The 22,120-nt window shown below is 27.9% G+C and overlaps 14 protein-coding genes across 14 annotated transcripts; 6 read left to right on the top strand and 8 right to left on the bottom strand. All coding sequences in view use genetic code 12, as the record gives it.

Moving 5' to 3' along the window:
* Positions 1–10: 10 nt before the first annotated feature.
* Positions 11–346, bottom strand: KGF54_002298 (uncharacterized protein; the record flags this gene model as incomplete). Its single annotated transcript, XM_051762762.1, has 1 exon — positions 11–346. The coding sequence occupies one exon, from the start codon at positions 344–346 to the stop codon at positions 11–13; it is 336 nt and encodes a 111-aa protein (XP_051620810.1).
* Positions 347–1,559: 1,213 nt separating this feature from the next.
* KGF54_002297 (acylglycerol lipase) lies at positions 1,560–2,483 on the top strand (the record flags this gene model as incomplete). The annotated part of the gene is made up of 1 exon (XM_051762761.1): positions 1,560–2,483. One exon carries the CDS (start codon positions 1,560–1,562, stop codon positions 2,481–2,483), a length of 924 nt encoding a protein of 307 aa, XP_051620809.1.
* A 648-nt stretch (positions 2,484–3,131) lies between these two features.
* Positions 3,132–3,353, bottom strand: KGF54_002296 (uncharacterized protein; the record flags this gene model as incomplete). The annotated part of the gene is made up of 1 exon (XM_051762760.1): positions 3,132–3,353. One exon carries the CDS (start codon positions 3,351–3,353, stop codon positions 3,132–3,134), a length of 222 nt encoding a protein of 73 aa, XP_051620808.1.
* A 1,165-nt stretch (positions 3,354–4,518) lies between these two features.
* On the bottom strand, positions 4,519–5,256 carry RPS3 (40S ribosomal protein uS3; the record flags this gene model as incomplete). Its single annotated transcript, XM_051762759.1, has 1 exon — positions 4,519–5,256. The coding sequence occupies one exon, from the start codon at positions 5,254–5,256 to the stop codon at positions 4,519–4,521; it is 738 nt and encodes a 245-aa protein (XP_051620807.1).
* Positions 5,257–5,506: 250 nt separating this feature from the next.
* On the bottom strand, positions 5,507–9,445 carry ADE6 (phosphoribosylformylglycinamidine synthase; the record flags this gene model as incomplete). Its single annotated transcript, XM_051762758.1, has 1 exon — positions 5,507–9,445. The coding sequence occupies one exon, from the start codon at positions 9,443–9,445 to the stop codon at positions 5,507–5,509; it is 3,939 nt and encodes a 1,312-aa protein (XP_051620806.1).
* A 419-nt stretch (positions 9,446–9,864) lies between these two features.
* On the top strand, positions 9,865–10,137 carry KGF54_002293 (uncharacterized protein; the record flags this gene model as incomplete). Its single annotated transcript, XM_051762757.1, has 1 exon — positions 9,865–10,137. The coding sequence occupies one exon, from the start codon at positions 9,865–9,867 to the stop codon at positions 10,135–10,137; it is 273 nt and encodes a 90-aa protein (XP_051620805.1).
* A 245-nt stretch (positions 10,138–10,382) lies between these two features.
* KGF54_002292 (uncharacterized protein) lies at positions 10,383–11,939 on the bottom strand (the record flags this gene model as incomplete). Its single annotated transcript, XM_051762756.1, has 1 exon — positions 10,383–11,939. One exon carries the CDS (start codon positions 11,937–11,939, stop codon positions 10,383–10,385), a length of 1,557 nt encoding a protein of 518 aa, XP_051620804.1.
* A 328-nt stretch (positions 11,940–12,267) lies between these two features.
* Positions 12,268–12,855, bottom strand: KGF54_002291 (uncharacterized protein; the record flags this gene model as incomplete). Its single annotated transcript, XM_051762755.1, has 1 exon — positions 12,268–12,855. One exon carries the CDS (start codon positions 12,853–12,855, stop codon positions 12,268–12,270), a length of 588 nt encoding a protein of 195 aa, XP_051620803.1.
* A 306-nt stretch (positions 12,856–13,161) lies between these two features.
* On the top strand, positions 13,162–13,608 carry RPB8 (DNA-directed RNA polymerase core subunit; the record flags this gene model as incomplete). The annotated part of the gene is made up of 1 exon (XM_051762754.1): positions 13,162–13,608. One exon carries the CDS (start codon positions 13,162–13,164, stop codon positions 13,606–13,608), a length of 447 nt encoding a protein of 148 aa, XP_051620802.1.
* Positions 13,609–13,717: 109 nt separating this feature from the next.
* Positions 13,718–14,105, top strand: MVB12 (Mvb12p; the record flags this gene model as incomplete). The annotated part of the gene is made up of 2 exons (XM_051762752.1): positions 13,718–13,736; positions 13,798–14,105. 2 exons carry the CDS (start codon positions 13,718–13,720, stop codon positions 14,103–14,105), a joined length of 327 nt encoding a protein of 108 aa, XP_051620801.1.
* Positions 14,106–14,521: 416 nt separating this feature from the next.
* MNT4 (Mnt4p) lies at positions 14,522–16,321 on the top strand (the record flags this gene model as incomplete). The annotated part of the gene is made up of 1 exon (XM_051762751.1): positions 14,522–16,321. The coding sequence occupies one exon, from the start codon at positions 14,522–14,524 to the stop codon at positions 16,319–16,321; it is 1,800 nt and encodes a 599-aa protein (XP_051620800.1).
* An 18-nt stretch (positions 16,322–16,339) lies between these two features.
* KGF54_002287 (uncharacterized protein) lies at positions 16,340–17,002 on the bottom strand (the record flags this gene model as incomplete). Its single annotated transcript, XM_051762750.1, has 1 exon — positions 16,340–17,002. One exon carries the CDS (start codon positions 17,000–17,002, stop codon positions 16,340–16,342), a length of 663 nt encoding a protein of 220 aa, XP_051620799.1.
* Positions 17,003–17,405: 403 nt separating this feature from the next.
* On the bottom strand, positions 17,406–19,193 carry KGF54_002286 (uncharacterized protein; the record flags this gene model as incomplete). Its single annotated transcript, XM_051762749.1, has 1 exon — positions 17,406–19,193. The coding sequence occupies one exon, from the start codon at positions 19,191–19,193 to the stop codon at positions 17,406–17,408; it is 1,788 nt and encodes a 595-aa protein (XP_051620798.1).
* Positions 19,194–21,372: 2,179 nt separating this feature from the next.
* On the top strand, positions 21,373–22,113 carry KGF54_002285 (ribosylnicotinamide kinase; the record flags this gene model as incomplete). The annotated part of the gene is made up of 1 exon (XM_051762748.1): positions 21,373–22,113. One exon carries the CDS (start codon positions 21,373–21,375, stop codon positions 22,111–22,113), a length of 741 nt encoding a protein of 246 aa, XP_051620797.1.
* Between the last annotated feature and the right edge of the window lie 7 nt (positions 22,114–22,120).

Below are 22,120 nucleotides of genomic sequence, written 5' to 3'. Positions count from 1 at the left end.
TATTAATTAATTAATATATAATTGATCCATGATGAGGATCTAATTCATAACCTAATTTCCTACTTATAGTATATACATATTCTCTTAAATTAGCAACAACGACTTTAGCTAACCCATTGTTTTTCTTCTTACCATCATTATCTGCTGATTGTAAATCATTATGATGAGGTAATAAATTATCATGAGCACTCAAACTTACAAATAAAGCAAAAGGTACAAACCAAATCATAAGACCAAAAAATGAACAAACTTCAATAAAATTAGGTATTCTTGGAGGTTTATAATCTGGTTTTAATCTTTGTTCTAATGATGGTATAGTAGGATTATGGAAATGATTAAACCACATAAAATGATTAATTAATACTAATACAACACTTGTTAGAAATATAGGACTTGTTAATTCAACATATGGGAATTTTTTTAAATTTTGTAAATATATATAATAAGTGAATATGGAAAATATTGAAAGTTTTATAGGAAATGAATCACCAATCATTAGTAAAACGTAAATTATCATTATTAAATAAATTAATTTAGTTAAAAATCTTTTTGTTGGTTCCGTGTGTTCTTCAACTAATTCTGATATGTAGTAAAGACCTGACGCTATTGATAGCACTAGGAATAGGAATCCTACTATTGCTCCAGCATATGATAATAACTGAAGAAACATTCTTGGTGGTGGATGATGTGCTAAATTAAAGATGAATTAATGCTGTAAATTGCAACTAAATTATGGAGTTTTCTATTTTTATTATTTTTTATTTAATAAAATTATTTATTAATATAAATTGTTAACCGACAGTTTTACTTCTTCTTACGCGTCAAACAAAGATAAATTGATGTCCAACAAACCGACTCACAAATCGCTAAATCATCATCAACTATCTCATTTACTATCGCATACCACATATAGGATATCGTTAATGATTCAGCAAAATTTGAATGGCATAAAGTTAATTAAGGGTATATAATTCGCGCAGTTGAGAGATCTAAATCTAAGAAACTTTATACTTGATTCAATCAATGAGCTTGCATGAAACTGACTACCTTTGAACTTGAACTAAGTATTAGCTTCAGCATACACTCTATGGAATCTGTATTGACTTTCAGCACTTACAAAATGAAATAAGCAGTGGGAAATAAAACTTGTACTTCAAGTTTAGCAACCAATTACTAAAACACAATTGTCTTGCTCTAATTGAACATAGGTATTAAACTTTCAATCAATTCATTTTTGCATTATCTGTTTCTCATTAACAATATACCAATTGGATGGATACTTCCCATGACACAGATATTTGGTTGTAAACTGAGTTGACGATAATGAATTTTCTCTTTCTTTTATCTCCCCTTAACTCCACAATATTTTAATTTTTAATTTTTTTCTCCCCCCTGCTTTTCAAATTTAAAGATCTACGAGATTTAATAAGTTTTAATTATGTATATTTTATATTTATATTTACTTACGACCCCGATCTTTTGCCATTCTCAATTTCATATTTATATTAACACAATCAATTGACAATTTTTACATAACAATCATAAAGTTAAAAAAAATCATGACTACTACCACTCCAGAAATTGCAATACCATTTGAACCAAAAGGTAAAGCTATAAATGAATTTGTTGAATATAATGGTGCTAAATTTAAAACAGTTACATGGAAAGTACCAAATAATGTTAAATATTTAGGTAAAATTATATATGTTCATGGATTTGCAGAACAAGCTAATGTATATACTGAACATTTTGATGGATTATCACAAGTTGGTTATGAAATATTTTTTTTTGATCAAAGAGGAGCAGGAGAAACTTCTCCTGGTAAAAAAATTGGAGAAACTAATGAATTTCATTCATTTGATGATTTAGATTTTTTTATTAAATTAAATCATGATAAATTAATAAATAAAGAAGAAAAATTTATTTTAATGGGTCATTCAATGGGTGGAGGAATAGTTTTAAATTATGGAATTAGAGGTAAATATAAAGACTATGTTAAATCAATAGTTGCATGTGGTCCATTAATTAAATTACATCCAAAATCTCAACCAAATATTATATCTAGATTAGCATTACCTTATGTCTCAAAATTTTTACCAAATTTTAAATTAGATTCAAAATTAAATTATGATTATATCACATCAAATGAAAGATGGAAAAGTTATATTATTCAACATGATAAAAAATTAATTGGTTCATTAATTCAATTTAATGATATGTTTAAAAGAGGTTCAGATTTATTAAATCCTGAATATGTTAAAAAATGGGATCCTTCAATTTCTGTTTTAATTATACATGGTACAAATGATTATATTAATGATATTATTGGTAGTGAAGAATTTTTTGAAATTTTACCATCAAATATTAATAAAGTATTTGATAGAATTGAAGGTGGTAGACATAGTTTGTTTATTGAAAATGATGAAATGTATCAAATTATTGCTAAAAAAGTTTTGGATTTCTTACATGAATATGCTAATTAAATTTTATTTAGAATTTTAAAGTTTTAGTTGATTTCAATACAGTAATTATATTAAACTTAGTAATTGGATGCGATAAATGTCTCTTTCTTGTTTGTATGGTTGCAAGATAGAGTGTTTAATTTATCATGTATTTTTTAATATTTGCTTTTTTATTATTTGAACAATTTCTAATATAAATTTTGTGTTAAATAATATTATTTATTATTTTGTTTCAGATTGCTGCAAAAATATAGAAATTACATAACGGATGAAGGATGAATTTCCAAAACATTAAATCCCACTTGTTTGCTTACTTAAAATCCACCCCCTTTTAGTGTTATCGAATATAATCTCAAGATCACTCAGACTAATCCCATAACTTATATACTAGTTCTAATACTTTAGTTTGACAGAAAATTTTAATCGATTGGCTCATTTAGGGTCAAATCTACAAAAGAATCTTTCAATTTCAGTATTAATATTAATAAGTAAATAATATATTATACTCTATATAATTTATATAAAAACCAGACCAGGAGGATCATTTAAATAATTGACTTTCCTTATAAATAAAACAAAAAGAATTAAAAACCCACTAATAAATAATTACCATTTATAATAAAATAAAATTCATAATCTAAAATAAATAAAAATTGAAATTTGATACCCTTAATTTAATTCAAAATCTGATAATTTTCTAGTTGATATTAACTTTGAATCTTCTTCATTATCATCTTCTATAGTAACTAAAGGTGTTAATTTTTGAGTTCCCATTATTGGTTGTTTTGTAGAGTCATTTAACTTTGCATTTAATTTTGGTGAAGATACTGGTGATACATTTGGTATAATAAATGGTTCACTTGTCTCTGATGATAAAGTTAAAAAATTCATTGTCATTTTAATTTAATTTTAAAGTTGTCTATTGAAAAATAATATATATGAATCAAGGAAAGAAAGTATTTAAAGATATAGATATGTTATGATATTTATATATCCTACAATTACTACTAATTTATAGTCATCTTCTAAAATTTCAAATATTACATCAATATTCTAATAATTTAAAAGATAAGAAATCATAAAAAAATGTATGGAGGGGGGTTAGGAGATATAACTCCGTAGATCATAACGCTTATTTAAAAATGAAATATAAAATATGGGGCAAATATAAAATAACATACAAAATAAATTACACAAAAATTATATCCTTTTCATTACATTTGTAAGCAAAAAAAAAAAAAAATTTAATTAAATGGATAATTGCATCATTTAACTGTTATTAGTTATTTCGTTAGTTATGTTTATTTAAGCCTAAAATAGACTGAAAATTTACAATCTCCTTCGACCCGCGCTTGATTTTTTGTAGATGTTCGGTATCATGGAGATTAAACTTACTAATTTTCTCTATTGCATTTAATGAATGAAGCTATAAGACACTTTCAATGATTTGAATGTTTGATGAAATTAAACTTTGACCACGACTACAAAATTATACCAATATAGATTCTATTATTATTTATTATTAATTCAACCGAGCTTATATACTATGGATCATCTCTTACACTAACCTGAAAATTAATTACTTTAAGATTTACGGATTAATTATAATTTAATCTCACTACAAATTATTCCTAAATAAATTTGTTAAGAGTTTATAAATATATGAATTATTGCCAAAAAAACTCCGAAATTTTATATCGGTATTATTTTCACTAGAACGACAGATTAAATTAAAGAAAACGACAAATCAATTTCAGCAAAAACGACAATTCAATTTTATACAAGACGACAATAATTTTGTTTTTACTGTACGATCTAGAGTTTTAATTCCATTTACTAATTTAAAACCGCCAACCTATATAACGGTGTTTAAATCTAACTTTTGCTTAAGCTTGATTAACTCTTGATCTACTGGTATAACTAAAAGAACCATAGCTAAAAGAACCATGGAGACACAATTCTATAAAGAGGTGATGAAAGCTACGTTATTGTAATACTTTTAAAAAAATTAGTTATTTGTTGAGTTTATATTAAAAATGTATACACAATACTAAATTTAAGCAGTAGCTTCAACTTCAGTTTGTTCAACTTCAACTTCTTCTGGTTTTTGTTTATAATTTTTAACATATGGAGCTGGAACAACTTCATCTTCATCTTTAGCTTCAGCAATTTTAACAGCATCTGGTAAAGCTCTTGGTCCAACTCTATTAGTAGCTGGATCTTTCATAATTTTAACTTTAACACCTAAAACACCTTGTCTCATTAAAACATGTCTAATAGCAATATCAATGAAATCATTAGTTGGTTGACCTGAATGAATCATAAAACCATCAGCATATTTTTGTGATTTAGCTCTTGCAGCTCTTAATTTACCTGAAATAACAACTTCAACACCTTTAGCACCTGCACCCATAGCGAATCTTAAAACACCATAAGCAGCTCTTCTGATTGGTAAACCATTTAATAATTTTGCTTTTAAAGCTTCAGCTTGAACAGCAGCTGATAAACCTCTTTCTTCAACTCTTTCAGCATAAATCGCAATACCTTCTGGTGATAATTTAAATCTTTTAACAATTAATGAAGTTAATTCATGGATTCTTCTACCTTGTTCACCTAAAACACCTTGAGTATTTGAAGCTTTAACAATAACTTCTAATTTTGATGGAGTTTTTCTAACTTCAACACCTGCATAACCTTGTTCAGCTAATTCTCTGGTGAAGAATTCATTTAATTCAGCGTAGAAGACACCGTCAGCTACTAATTTCTTTTTTTTAGATAAGATTGCGTTGACCATTGTTGTTGATGTTGTTGATTAGTTGTAAATTAGGAGTACTTGAATCCTATGAAAAATAAAATTAATATGGTAAAGTAAATTTGATAATTTTTCACTCACAAAATTGGTAGCACACAAAATAAGGGTAGTAGCCCTAAGATACACAAAATTAAAATCTGAAACAGCTTCAGACTACAAACCGCTTTTTTTAACAGGTGTGCATTACATCCTTTTTCATTTACATTTAATGATCTATTAACATTACTAACTTTTATACATCACCTACCCATTCTCTTGCAGATTTAAATAATTCAATCCATGGACCATAACCACCCCATTTCTCACTTTCATGATATGGATACCAAGAATTACTTTCTTTTCTTGAAACTCTTTCAGGATGAGGCATCATAGCTAATACTCTACCATTCTTAGATGTAATACCAGCTATACCCTTTGGTGAACCATTTGGGTTGAATGGATATATTTGTGTTGGGTTACCATAATTATCAACATAATGAATAACATCCAAATTAAATTCTTCTTCATCTTCTTTGGTCTTGAATTGTGCTCTACCTTCACCATGAGCAACAGCAATTGGTAATTTTGAACCTTTCATGTTTTGTAAAAAGATAGAATTATTGGATGGTTTATCATCAACTTCAACCATAACGAATCTAGCTTCATATTGTTCTGAGAAATTACGTTCAAAAGTTGGCCAATGATCAGTTCCTGGAATTAATTCAGCAATTCTACTGAAAAATTGACATCCATTACATGCACCAAATGCAAATGTATCTTCTCTATCTTGGAAAAATCTTTGAAATTCATTTCTTGCTTTTTCATTAAATAAAACAGACTTTGCCCAACCTGCACCAGCACCTAAGACATCACCATATGAAAACCCACCACACGCAGCTAAACCGACAAAGTCATCTAATGATACTCTTTCTTCCAAAATATCAGACATTGTAACATCATAGACATCAAATCCAGCTTGTTGGAAACACCAAGCCATTTCCTGTTGAGAATTAACACCTTGTTCACGTAGTATAGCTACTTTTGGTTTATTTTTATAAGATTTAAAATCATTTGGATTGAATGTTATTTGATAACTTAAACCAGGATCTTTATCATCTGATATAGATTCATATTCTTGTTGTGATGTGACTGGATTATCTCTCATTTTTTGTATGTGATATGATGTTTTAGACCATAATTTTTGTAATTCAGCCCTTGTGTTTGAATATATTGGTGCTCCATTGTATGAAATATTAATTGCTTGATCCCCAAATGTCGGTTTACCAATAATTTTAACATATTCCTCATCAATATTATTTTCTTTCAATATTTCTTTGAATTTTATTGTATCATGTAATTTAATTTGGAAAACAGCACCTAGTTCTTCGTTGAATAATTCTGTGAATTTATCTTCATCACCACTTAAAGCAATGTCTAACCCACATCTACCAGTAAATGCCATTTCCAAAACGGTGGTTAATAACCCACCCTCAGATCTATCATGATATGCAAATACTGGGAATTGTTTATGTAAAACAACTAATGATTGTAAAAATGATTTTAGTACAGCATTAGAATGAACAGTTGGAGCAGAATCACCAACTTGTTTATAAACTTGAGCTAAAGCTGAACCACCAAGTGATTTCTTGACTTTAGCAGCTAAATCAACAAGAACTAAAACAGTATCTTTAACTGGTTGTAATTGAGGAGTCCAAGTATTAGAAGTATTATCAACTGGTGCAAATGAAGTGACAGTTAAAGCTAATGGTGCAGTAACTTCTTTATTATCCCATTTCATTTTCATTGACATTGAATCTTTACCTACTGGGATCGATATACCTAATTCTGGACATAAATCCATACCGATTGCTTGAACAGCTTCATATAATTTTGAACCTTCACCTGGATGCGAAGCAGCTGACATCCAATTAGCTGATAATTTGACTTGTTCTAAAGATGATACATCAGCTGCAAATATATTTAAAAGTGATTCAGCAACACACATCTTGGCAGAAGCACTTGCTGAAATTAATGCTAATATTGGTTTTTCACCCATTGCCATGGCTTCACCAGTTGTTAAAATAGTTTCACCTAATGAAGTATTTGTTACACCAACATCAGCTACCGGGACTTGCCATGGACCCACCATTTGATCACGATCAACTAATCCAGTAATAAATCTATCACCAATAGTAATAAGGAATGACTTAGATCCAACTGATGGTAATTGTAATACTCTGTCTATTGAATCACTTAAGTCCAAATGCTCAGTTTCAAATTTTTTCAATCTTAAATTATCAGTAGTTGCAACTCTTGACATTTTTGGAGGTTTACCAAATAAAACAGACATATCCAAATCAATTGGAGTTGATTTTAATAATGAATCAGTTAAAATTAATCTCTGTTCTTCAGTAGCTTCACCAACAACTGCAAATGGAGCTCTTTCACGATTACAAATATCAGCAAACATCTGTAAATCTTCTGGCGCAACACCCAAAACATATCTTTCTTGTGATTCATTACACCAAATTTCCATTGGTGACATACCTGGTTCTAATGATAATATGGATCTCAATTCGAATTTTGCACCTAAATCATTATCGTGAACTAATTCTGGTAATGCATTACTTAATCCACCAGCTCCAACATCATGAATAGATTGTATTGGATTATTTTCACCACCTAATGAGACACAAGAATCAATAACTTGTTGAGCTCTTCTTTGAATTTCTGGATTACCTCTTTGAACAGAAGCAAAATCCAAATCTGCAGAACCTTCACCTGAACTTATGGAAGAAGCAGCACCACCACCTAAACCAATTAACATTGATTGACCTCCTAATACGATCAACTTAGCACCTGGTGTGATTTTTTTATTTTTCAAAGCTAAATCTGGTCTAATTGCACCCATACCACCAGCTAACATAATTGGTTTATGAAATCCTCTAATTTCAGTTTCTCCTTTACTATTTTCAACTTCTGTTGTTAAAGTTCTGAAATACCCATTTATAGCAGGTCTACCAAATTCATTATTAAAAGCTGCAGAACCGATTGGTGCTTCAATCATTATATCCAATGAACTAGCTATGTGATTTGGTTTACCAATATCCCTTTCCCATGGTTGTTTTAAGGTTGGAATATTTAAATCAGATACTGAAAATCCAGATAAACCAGCTTTTGATTTTGAACCTCTACCTACAGCTCCTTCATCTCTAATTTCACCACCTGAACCTGTAGCTGCACCAGCAAATGGAGAAACAGCAGTTGGATGATTATGAGTTTCGACTTTGACTAAAGTATGAACATTTTCTTTAATTGATTTCCATTGCTTCGTTTTAAAATCTGGTGTAAATAAATAACCTTGTGGACCTTCAAATACAGCTGCGTTATCAGAATATGCAGATATGGTATAATTCGGATTTTTTTCATGAGTATTTCTAATCATTTTGAATAATGATTTATCTTTTGGTTGTTTGTCAATTGTCCAATCAGCATTGAAAATCTTGTGACGACAGTGTTCAGAATTAACTTGTGCAAACATAAATAATTCAACATCAGTAGGATTACGACCAATAACATTGTTGAAAGCATTTGTTAAATAATCAATTTCACCTTGATCTAAAGCTAATCCTGATTCTTTGTTAGCTGTTAATAAATTGTTTATATCAACTGTGACTAAAGGTTTTGGTTTATGATGTGCAAATAAATCATCATATTTTGGAACATCGTAATATATCTTTTGAGTCATTCTATCATATACTGATGTTAAAGTTTCTCCATCTACTTTAGCACCTTTGATTAACAATGATAACCCTCTTTCAATTCTTTCGATGAAATCACCTAATCCACAAATTTGTGCAATATTTGTAGCTTTTGAAGACCATGGAGAAATGGTACCTGGTCTAGGTACAATCTGAATCAATTCAGAACTTTGCTTTGACCCAGTTGATAATTCAATCAATTCTTTACTCAATTCATTATCTTCATCAACTGGATTATCATAAGTTAAAAGTATTTTCAATAACTTTAATTGTTTTTCATTTAATGGCTTTTTTAATGAAATATAATGAGTAAATTGACTTGCAACTTCAACTTTTGCACCTGTTTTATTTTCAATTTCCAGTATTAAATTAGCAACTCTAAATTCAGATAATGCTTTTGGACCTGGTAATATGAGATAATTTGAACTCATCTTTCTTGGTGGTATATACCAATTAAAGGTAGAATGAAGCTAAAATAAACAGACCAATTTAATTGATTCAATAATATTAATTGAAAAAAAAATGCGATGTGACTCGGAAAATGTAACGCACGCACAAAAATGATACAAGATTATTGTTTCAGGTGTTGATTATAAAAAGTTCATGGTAGAGCAAGATTGATGAAAAGAAGTCATAGAGCTAAATTTGGAAGATTCCAAAGACAGTTTAGGTCAAGTGTGTAGTTGTCATTTTGATATAATATATTTGTATTGGCTGCTTTACTTTTGGTCTCTAGAATTAATTACTGCGATAAACTTAAAATGTCTCACAAAAATTAAATCTTGATTCACATTACAATCTTATCTCATCTCCAAAAAGATCAACTCCACAACAACCAAACTAAACTCAAATGGCTCAAGGTAATTTGAAATTAAAATCAAAAAGTGGAGCAAGAGTAACTAAAAAGCAACAAAACCCCAAAAAGGCAGCTCCTAAAATCATTAAACCTAAAAAACAAGTAGCTAAAGAAAATATAAAATTAACTAAAATCCATCAAGGTCAATTAATGAAAAGTACTGAAAAATTAATTGCCGGTAGAGTTGGTCATTTAGAAATTTTGAAAGGTTCAAGAAGACAAATTGAAAAAGAAAATAAAGCTGCTTCAAGTAAAAATAAAAAATAATGAAGAGTGTTGAAGAGATTTTGACTTTTGACAAGAAAGAGGAGTTTAGTAGAGATAAAGATATAATAGTCAATGTGGAGAAGAAGGAAACTATACATGTCGTTAGTTGCATACCTCCCTTGACAGCGTTAGATACAGAGTCTGGATCAACAAGGAAACGTAAAAGAAATCAGTAATTACAATGTTTGAGTCTAGACTAAATATTTTATGTATTAAAATTGCTAAATAAATAATTTAGTTTGCATCTAAGTTGGTAAAGATCTATAAGTAGCTTCTTCAGCTTCCATTTCTAAATTTCTTCTCTTGATATCTTTTTCTTGAGACTTGACAAATCCAATTAATGAAAACCCAAAAACAGCAGTTAATATAACCAATATGGAATTTATTGGAGTTGGATTACCTTTAAAATATTCTTGAGTTAATTTGTCCATTGCTTGTTGTAAAATATTACATATTCCACTAAAAGCAATTATAGTACCATAAACAGTTCCAAAATTATCATACCCAAACACTTTTGCACAAAAATCTGAGACTGCAGTATAATAAAATGGTCTATATAATACTAAAATTATAATACCTGCATATGTTCCTGGTAACCATGAAACTAAACCCATGACTCCAATAAATAATGATAAAGCTGTAAGTATATACAAGACAGTTAAAGTAGTTAAATTGTCCAAAATTAATCCAATGAATGGGATTGAAAGTATACCACCTAAAGGTAATGCCAAATCAAAGAAATGATTAATAGTAGTTGCCAATTCTTCACTTCCATACAAATAAACTTCTTGAGATTTTATAGTAGCAACAAAGAAGTTTATACGTAACATTTGAATAGTTGTGAAAGTAGTCATTAATAAAAACCAAGGAGATTTTAACTGATCAGATATGGAATAACCATGTAATATTCCAAATACTCCTCCAGTTGAATTGATCAATTTAGTATCTGCTTCTTGTTCATATGCCGATTTCATTGAACTGTACGAAGCTCTTGATATGGTTGATTCTCTTCGATTATGTGAAGGTCTTCTCATTAATAATGCAGTAGTTTCAGTAATAGTTGGTTGATAATATTCTTCTCCACTTTCTCCATCGTTTTGTTCACTTAAACTCAATGGTTTACCAGTTTCATCAATTCCAGTTTCTGCAATTTTAGCTAATGTTCCAACTGTCTTGTATGAATCTTTAGGCATGACAGTCAATTGACATATTAAAATAAATAATGGAACAACCAAGTATCCACTGAAAAATGAACTTATTGAAATTTCTTTAATTTTGAAATAATAAAGTCTATAAAATAAAAATAACGCTGATGATGAATCAAATGCACCCGTCAATAATGCTAAAACCAAACCTGAATTTTTGGGGAAACTATTTGCTAATTGGAAACTACTTATAAATGTAAATGGACCACCCAATGCTAATAAAGTATACCCAATCAAATAGCCATCAAGATAAGTCATTGATGAAGCATATTTTAGACTTAATGACCCCAAAGCTAATATTACAGCACCAATGATACCACTGATTTTAGGTCCATAAGTATCTAAAATTGAACCAACTGGTAATGCACTTAAATTTGTAACAGAACAAGCAACGGTGAATAATAAATTTAAGGATAAATCTTGTTGAACACATTTTGTTTGAACTGATTCCACACATTCATTCTCGTAAACATGTTGACTTATTAAGATAGGTTTCAATGCTGCATAACCAAACACTGGACCTGCTGCAACTAAACACCATATTATTGCACAAGTAATTTGAATTATTCTTGTAGTAATTGGTGGTAATTTTGGCATTGAATAAATTCCTATAAGCTTGAATAATTAGATGAGGTTGATTTAGACAAATTTTTGCATTATTATTTGGTCTTCTTGTCACATTTATATGTATTGTATTAGTTCTATTGCTCTAAATTTTTAAGCGATAGTACGTTGTGCATAAAAGAAAATTTTAGTCGAGATCTTGAAGATTTTGTTACTATATCGGTAAACACCGACTTAGTTTAATAACTAATTTAGAGATTCAAGTAAAAAATAAAGATCTTGAGAGATAACGTTGTAAACCGTTTATTTAGGTTTGCTTTATATATATATTTCTAATTTAATTCATACTTTTACGTTTCGCTTAAAATGGTGATTTTTCATCTTCAAAACTTCTATACATATTTTGAGATCTTGTAATTTTTAAATAAATATGATGAATACATATTGCAATCATATTTAAAAATATAAATCCAAATAGAACAAATATGAATCTCATCCATGATTGATTATATATGGCTACCGGTTTTGATTCTTCTGATGATGTGGGGTCTGAGGTTGAAGTTGTTGAAGTAGATGAGGTATTTGTTGATTTGCTTGACTTAGTAGAGGTTGTAGTGGATTTTATATCTTTAGTTGAAGTAGATTGAGACTCTTTAGCTGAGGTAGATTTTGATTTCTCATTGGAATTTGTTTTTGAATCTTTATTTGATGTTGATGTAGACTCACTAGTACTTTGAGCTGTTTCAGTCTCATCATTTCGTCTATCTATGTATTGAGCGTAGCCGTTCAACTGAACATCTGCATTTGAATTGGTATTGAGATTTAGGATTGAATTTTGATTTGACACTTTTACATGTAATATTAGATAAATACTTGCAAATAATGATATTAGCACGATTGTTAATTTCAATGGGTAATTTATGTAGTTAAATTGATCTTTAGATTTCATTCTTGGAGACTGATACAAATGATCAATGAATTAGCTATTCAATTGAAGGGTGAAATTCTTCTTGAAAATGAAAATAAAAGATATATGTTTCAAAAATTCTAAATATAAAATTTGAATATTTACATAATACTATTAAAGATTAAATAGTAAATATTAATACTGTATATAAAAAAATTTCATACATAGAAAGAAAAAAAAATGTATGAAATATCTCAATCATTAATTTTTCAGTTGATTAGCTCATCATCATTAATAAAGATCCAATTTAAAACACCAACACAATTCATTATATAATAATCATACACAATGTCAGGAATATTGTTTGAGGATATGTTTGTAGTAGATTCTACAGATCCAGGAAGATATAATAAAGTCTGTAGAATAACGGGTCATTCATCAACCTCAAAAGATATAAATATAACATTAGATATAAATAGTGAATTGTTTCCAGTAAAGGAAAATGATTCATTAACAATAACTTTAGCATCATCACTAGGTAATGATAGTTCAATGATTACTTCAAATGGTTCATGGAGACCTCCAAAATCTGATGATAGATCATTAGCTGATGATTATGATTATGTAATGTATGGTACAATATATAAATTTGAAGAAAATAATGATAATGATAAAATGTCTGTATATATATCATTTGGTGGTTTATTAATGAGATTAGAAGGTGGTTATCGTTCTTTAAGTAATTTAAAACAAGAAAATGCTTATATATTAATACGTCATTATAATGATAATTAAATAGAAGAGAATCTTATTTTGTATAGAAAAAAATAAATTGTATAATAAACATTTTATTCAAGAGTACACAACGATAAATTAATCAATAAAGTATCTCTACTACTATAACATGGACGATACAGATAAGCGTATGTATAAATTAATGCGTTTTTTATCAATGATTGATTAACTAACTTTTATTTATTAAAGCTGATCCAATTCTAAAACAAGTTCCACTAATCAAAAATCCTTCATATCAACCACCAAAAGCAATAACCTTAAATACAAACTACAACAAACTATTACCAAGTCTATCATCAACTGTTATACCACCACAATTGAAAGTTTCAGAAGATGATATAAATAATTGGATTAATGAATTGAATGAATTTAAACGTAAATTGAATGCTAATAATGATGAGACTAATGATACTTATGAATACAAAAACTGGATTAATGAACAATCAAATAAAGTTGCCCCTGGCTTCAGTTATGATATTTTAAAACCAAAGAAATAATTATGTAGACGTTTAACATAGATAGGGTCTCGGAATGGTGAAGACTAGGGAACGCTGCGAGAGTTATGACAAGAATATTTATAGTAATTGAAAATTGACAAGAGATATTAATGAACTAAAGTTCTATTTTTTTTCACTTCAATAAAGTAATCGATAACATTTATCATCAAAATTATGTAAATAATAAGATTATTCTATAACTTATTACCAATATAAATTTATGTCACAAGAAAGAAAGTTTAAGTAATTTTTCATGCGGCTCACAAATTCTATTAATTATTTTGACAGTTTGTTTTAAATTGATCTATAACACAACTCTTGTGATAAATTTGTTACTTTATCAACTATAATTTTGCAATTAACGTACAGTTGGAATCAAAAAGAAACAGAGTATATCAAATGTCACTAATGAAAATATGATAACACGAAAATACTACAAATTAATAATAACTTCCATATTAATATTTACATTTTTTCTACTATATAATCAATATAAATTAACATCAACAAAATTACCAAAAAAATTTGATATAATAAAGAATAGAGAAAGTTTCAGAAATGATGTGTTAAACAAATGGAAAATCGAAAAATCAAAATATTCAGCATTACCAATAGAAGACAAGTGTGAAAAGTATGCTAAATCGATTTCAAAAGTTGATTTGAAATTTTGGGAAAATCTAAAGATAGATCCAATAGTATATAACAAGAGAAAATGGATAAAACGTAAAACAAGAGAGTTTCAACGAAAAATCAAGAGAAAAAATTGGAAACCTGAAATTGATACTGGTATAAAGAATGAATTTATTTCTAAAACTATTGAATATTCAAAATACGAAAATAAAATGTTTAATGAATTTAATGACATGAAAATTGGTGGGAAATGCTCAGTTACAACTAATTCCAAAATTCTAAGAAAATTGTACCCATGGTACAAGTCGAATCCAGTTTTTGAAGGTAGAGGAATTGTGATACCAGTTTTAAGAGATTATAAAAACATCATAAGATTGATCAAAAGTTTAAGAATGGTCGAAAGTGGTTTACCAATTGAAATTACACATACTTCATTAACAACTACCGAACAAGAATTGATCATTGATTCAGCTCAAAACGGAACAGATCCAAATTTAAAGCAACAAATATCATTTGTAGAATTATCATCATTACCCAAGAATGATTCCATTTTTTTAACAACTTCAAGCTTGGTATATAGTAATTTCAAAGAAGTTATATTATTGTCAGAAGATATGATTCCTTTAAGAGAGCCAGCATTGTTGTTTAATAATGAAAGATATCAAGAATCTGGTAATTATTTATTCAAATCACCTTCATATTTAAATAGTAGAGTTAAGTTATTCACTCCAGGATTTCATGAGATAACCAATTTCATAAAATCATTCTCACCTACTAAAGATGACGAGAGCTTTTTCAGTTTGAACAGACGAGAACCATTCGTTACTTCCAGATTTTATGAAGATAACTTTCATACAATGATAGATCCAAATATAATGGTAATAAATAGGAAAAAGAGTTTCAATGGTTTATTAATAGCATCAAATTTGCAATTTTTTGACATTTTAAAAGTACGATTAACTCAAGGAATTACATTAGATGTATTATGGATGGGGTTGGAAATTTCGGGCCAAAAATTAACTTTCAATTTTAATTATCCAGTAATGGCAGGAATATATACACCAGATGATAAATTACCAAAAGATGTTAGTGTATCACAAGAGATTTGTTCAGCTTCGTATGGTCAATTATTGGATGATGATGATATAACTTTGATTGCAATAACATCTTATCAATTACAAAATTGGTTTAGACATAATCATTCTTTCAAGACTTTGTTTAAAGATAAATATATAACTAAAATCACTGAATCTAAAAAAATATTTGATAATGAAGAAAACACTTTAGTGAAAAATGATTATCATTTGTTGCACAAAATATACAAAAATCCATTAGTACTTGAAAATATAATCAAACCACCAACTTTGACACAACGAGTCAATGTTTTAAATTTCAATGAACCAACAGAAGCATGGGTAGAACAAAAATTACCAGACCACGTTAAACAATCAAGTTGGAATTATTTTTGTTGTTATAACGTTGTCGGGAACCCTCTAAAAGATGGTAAAAGTGGGCTTACAATAAATATAAATGAGGAACTACAAGATAAATATGAAAGAATTATAGATACTTGGTTAAATGGATAAAATAAATATACTTCTGACTCATTTTATACCTATACATTTTTTATATAATTTTTTAAACTCTCTTGATCCCATTTCTTTTTCAACAAATTTTAAATTAAAAACAACTCCAAATTCTTTATTGCAGTATTTTAAAATAATTTGTGTTTCATTAATACCTATAATTGATTCTATTGAATTTGTCGCAATAAAATGTTGTAAATTTCTTGGATGTGGTTGTACTAAATTTACTGAATAAAATTTTAATAAATTTTTAGAAAATTTTGTATCATAATTTGTACTTAATCCTACTTCAACTTCAAATGTTTCTTCATCTAATTTATGTAGTAATTTGTAAGGACCAATATAAATATCTTCTTTTGTTTTGAACTTGAATTCTTTGAAAAATTCTGACTTGTAATTAATTAATACATACACGTAATTTTGTTTAATAAATTCAGGAGTAAGTTGATGTAATGATTTTATTTTGTCAATTTCATTAATTTTCTCATCTATATTTGATTTGGTTTTATCAACTTTAGTAGTTCTTGTACGTGATTGTGTTTGTCTAAAATTTGAAATTTTAGGTCTTCTATAATCATTCAATCCAGCTAACCTTGTACGACTAACTTTTGAAGGATCAACCAATGATGGTGCTGTAAGTTTGAAATTTGATTTGGGCATCAGTCTTTTTTTAAAATCCATACGAATTTATTATTGAAAGTCATTTGATTAGACGCGTCAACTAAAAGTTATTGGTTGTCAAGATAAATTAATTTATATAAATTAAGTGTTGTTTCAAATTTGCAACACATTTAACATTTATGGGGGTATTTTCTCGCTACCACATATTTTTAAGTACTAAAGAATTTTGTTTGGAATTTTCCTGTGAAATTCCACAATTTATTTCCCCAATTTATTGCAACCAGTTCAGAGAACTAAGAGACTCTACAAGTATTAATAAGTTAAAAATAATATATGAATATATATTGGTATCGGTATAAAGCAGAAATAAGCTTTGAAAAAATTAGTAAATTTAGAATTGAAAAAATTAAATAATAAAGTATGAATATAAAAAAAAGAACCAAAACTTCAACTAGTGGAGTACCTATTTTTCTCTATTTGGATTATTGTATTTTCTTGCTGGTGGATTACTTGGTGTAGTTATCATGAAATTAATACCCCCATGACTATTTTTTGAATGTTTGCTTCTTTTTGTTGGTGGTGTAGTTGTTGATGATGCATGTTCGTCATTATTATTCAATTTTGTTGATGATTTATGTTCTGGTGATGTTTCAAATTGATGTGTTGGTACTGGAATTTGTTGATGTTTGCTTGAAGAATGTACTGGTGGTTGTTGACTGTGAATATGAGTTGATTGTTGTTGTGGCGGTGGAGCTGAATAATTTTGATGATTATCTGGTGATCTTGATGGATAATATGGATATTGAGGTGGGACTGATTGATTATAATTTGGGTACGCTGATACGTTTGGTAAAGATGAAGTAGCTTTGATTTGAAATTTTGGTGGATAAGGTGAACCAATATTTGATGTTGTTTGTATTGGTTGTTGTGGTGGAGGCTGAGGTAAAAGTTGTGACATTGGGGGTTGAGGAATTGGTTGTGGTTGTTGTTGAGCTGGATAATAATATGGATAACTTTGAGGTGAAGTTTGATAAGGTATAGTTTGATGAGGTATAGTTGGCAGATGTTGTTGCAGTTGCAGTTGACTATGATTCTGTGAATTTATATGTGGTTGTGGTTGAAGTGGTGGTTGCAATTGAGATTGAGATTGAAGTGGTGGTTGTAATTGAGATTGCGGTTGAGGTTGAGGTATAGGTTGTTGAAGAAATGGTTGTTGTTGTTGAATTGGTTGACGTGATAAGTTACTATTCGGTAAAGGTAATTGAGGTGGATTATTGGTTGGTGATATAACTTTTGAAACTAATGATTTAACACTAACATCACTACTATCTGATATTATTCTTCTATGTGATTGAACAGGCAGTCTATTAACAGGTGATCTTAAAGGTGAAACTATTGCACTTGATGTTTTAATATTTTGAGTTGTTTCTGAAAATGATGGTAATTGAGTATCTGAATATTTTCTTTTAATTCCACCTATTGAGTAATTTGATGATAAATGAGCATCATTTGTAGTGGTTGAATTATTTTCCAACAGTTTTGATCTTTCGACTATATCATTATTAAGTTCTTTTGGTTCATAACTTTTTAACCTTTCAATTCTTTGAAATAAGTCATTTGAGTTTATAGAATCTGATACAAATAAAAAAGGTAATAAATCATTATTTATTTGTGAACTTTTTGTTTCAGTAATTAATTTTAATAAAATTTCTCCCATATCTTTTTTCAATTGATTTTGTTTTGTTTTCTCTTGTTCAATTTGTAATTTAACTAAATGATTAAGTGTATCTGAATTATAAGGCCAATTTATTTTATCTTTAATTAGATCCAGTTGGATTCCAAATATTTGTGCTAACTTGTTCTCAATTTCAAGTTTTTCGGGAGATATATTTCTAGTTATTGTTGAATTATTTTCGATTTCTTCTTTTTCTTCCACTTCTTCTTCTTCATTGGGTGAATTTATATGATTAATAATTTTATTTAATGATTGAGAATTCATCAGAGATTGATGACCGTAATGTTTATATTTAGTTTGATCTACATTAAATTTCTTTAATTCAGTTAAGAATTCAGGATTTGATGGTGATTGTTTTTTAAGCGGTATTGTTTTATTACTTTCTTCATCAGTTGGTGAAGGAGTTGTATAATCTGAAAATGATTTGGGCTGACTTATTGTAGTTGTTGTTGTAGAATTATTATTTGTATCAACTAAATTTTGCTCACCCAACTCTTTGGCTGGTGTAGCACTCATGAGATTAACGATGGATAACAACTTGAAAAATTAATAATTAAAAAATTAGATTCTATTATAATGTTGAATTGATAAGCCAATGAAACTTTGAAAACAATATATGTTGTCAGCTGGATATATGAAACTTGGTTGTTTATTGGCGAATTAAAAATTGTTATGCAAATATGTAGATGATGTAAAACGAAAGTCGGTAGTAGTTAAGTAGATGTTTTGTTAGTGATGATGATGATGATGGTAAAATAAAAATTGAGTATAAATTGACTCTACTAGATTAAAAAAGGATGAAAAAACAGTTTAATAATATTTTGTCAAATCTAGTTTTATTTATTAAAAAATGAATTATATTTGTAATAAAAAGTTTGTTTATGCAATGATTAGGAATAATAACTTTAGTTCAGAACTATTCCCTTTTTCTAATTTAAAAGGGACTATTTTCATTTAAATCTAATGATTTGCTATGATACAAAAACAATATTTTAAATATGAAATTTTACTTAAAGATTAGAATTAAAATCAGTCTAACTTTAAAGTTTGCAATGTATAATTGTATGTTTATTATCTAAATTATTGAATTATGAATTATACGTCTTGTAACATATAATTGTACTTTATTACACAAAATCAAAAAACAGTTGCAAAAAAAATTTAATTAATTTACTTAATTTAGTAATTTTTTTTTTTTAATTAAATTATTAAAACAATAAATAGATGTTTTATATTCTAACCATATATATATACAGTTAATTTTTTTATTCTTTCTCTAAATAGTTCCATCTTAATTTTGTTGAAAACTTTAGAACAATAGAACAGAAAATCTTATTCATTATTCGTATAGCAATTGTATAAATTAAGGAACATGATTATTTAATAACCTTTTAATCAGTATATTTTTATCAATTGTTCCATTTTCAGCAGCGGATAATTAAGGAAAAAATATCTAACCATTACAAAACTAATTCACTTTTTATTCATACACTAAGCTTTTCCATTTTACCAATATTAGATAAAGACAACTTTTTTCAATCATAAATTAAAGTAAGATTTTACGAGTTTATTAAATCAATCGGTTATCTTTTCAAATAAAACCTAATCTTAAAATTGAAATATTATAATTAATAATGGTTAGATTATACAGGTACCAAATTCTTACGATTCTTAAAAACCTCTTCGTACACGATATTGTTCATGTCTTCATTAGAAGCTTTAGAATAGTTTAAAACAGCCATGGCTTTCTATATCGCTATAACGTTAACTTAACTAGCCGTTTCTTTTAATTTATCCTTGAATCAATTATTAAATTACTGAAATTATTTTGAGTCACAATATTAAAATGTTTAAAAAAAACTGTTACAATCGTTTTGTGTAATTTTAACACTATTTCCTATTATAGTTATCAAAATTATCACTAAATAAACCACACGTTCAAATTAAACAGGACTTTCTATCAAAAGAAATTTCAAATAACGTATGTGCTATGGTATTCTTTTTTTTTTGTTAAGTTGGGTCACGAGCATGGATGTGGACATATCTAATTTTGCACTCCGAAATGTATCTCCGAGATGCATCTTATTAATGATTCTAAAAATTCATTTTTGATTGATATATATAATATGATTACTTGACTTATCAAAGCCATGTGAGAAATAAATTTTTATGATTTTCATGTAAGGGTTAATTAAAGATATTATTTTAATCGAAATGGCGTTCTCATTAAAAAATTCTAAGATATCAAACTTATTCGAAATGAATGACCTTGCACTTAAATTTTTAAGCTTTTTTATTCGTTTCTTAAAAAGATTTGACGTATTTTACTCAAATTTAAAACGTTAAATTCTTAGTAGTTTGTTGAATTTGCTAGATATTTAGAGTGCTTCATACGTTTTGTTGATAAAAACTAGCTTTCCAGCTACAAATTTAAAAAGAAAGAAATAAGAGCTCAGATCCCCGCAAAGATGCCTGCAGTTTCTTGCTCTCCTTACAGATGTTTCTTGAAATTATCTGTCAAAAAATAATTAAATAGATCAACTCGAAACTGATCTGATCTCATATAATTTTGTAGTTAATAAAGCGCATTTTGAATCAAATTCACGCAATTCGATATTATTATGAAATGAAACTGAAAAAACAAATTTAGTAATAAATATAATATAACAAGAACTCACTAAATACAATTAAGTTGATGGGAGATTCAAAAGTAGGGCAACACCAAAATGAAATTGTTTTGATAGCGTTTGGAGGTCCATCCTCAAGTGGTAAAACTACAGTTGCTAAAACATTACAAGCATTATTACCCAAACATACAAACATAGTACATTTAGATGATTTTTATTTAACTGATTCAAAAATTCCAATTGATCCCAAAACAGGGTATCAAAATTGGGATTGTCCTGAAGCTTTAGATTTTGATAAATTTAAAAAGTATTTAGTGGATTTAAAAAGTGGGAAATTAAATGACCAAATTGAATCCATACAACCAAAAGATTTGAATTTAAATTTAAATGAGCAGGAAACTTCAGAAATACGACATATCATAGAGACAAACAATGATCAATTCCAAAATAAACAGTTAGTTTTTGTTGATGGATTCATGTTATTCCACGATTTTGAAATTATAAAATTATTCGATATTGATTTAATTTTCCATGCATCTTTTAACACACTAAAATCAAGAAGAGAAGCAAGAGCAGGTTATAACACAGCAGAAGGATTTTGGGTTGATCCACCAAATTATTTTGAATTAATTGTATGGCCAGCTTATGAAAAAAGTCACAAACATTTATTTATTGATGATGATATAGATAATAGATTAAAACCAGAGATTATAGAGAAATTTAATATTAAAGAAATGGATAATGATCAAGGTACAAGTTTATTTGATTTAACTTCGAAATCATTAAACTTTATATTAGACAGTTTATAGACCTAAT

Source organism: Candida jiufengensis (assembly GCF_024610255.1).
Source record: "Candida jiufengensis strain CBS 10846 chromosome Unknown scaffold4, whole genome shotgun sequence".
Classification (NCBI taxonomy): Eukaryota; Fungi; Ascomycota; class Pichiomycetes; order Serinales; family Debaryomycetaceae; genus Lodderomyces; species Lodderomyces jiufengensis.
Note: the sequence above shows the minus strand (reverse complement) of the source record. Positions and strands in the feature narration are given on the sequence as shown.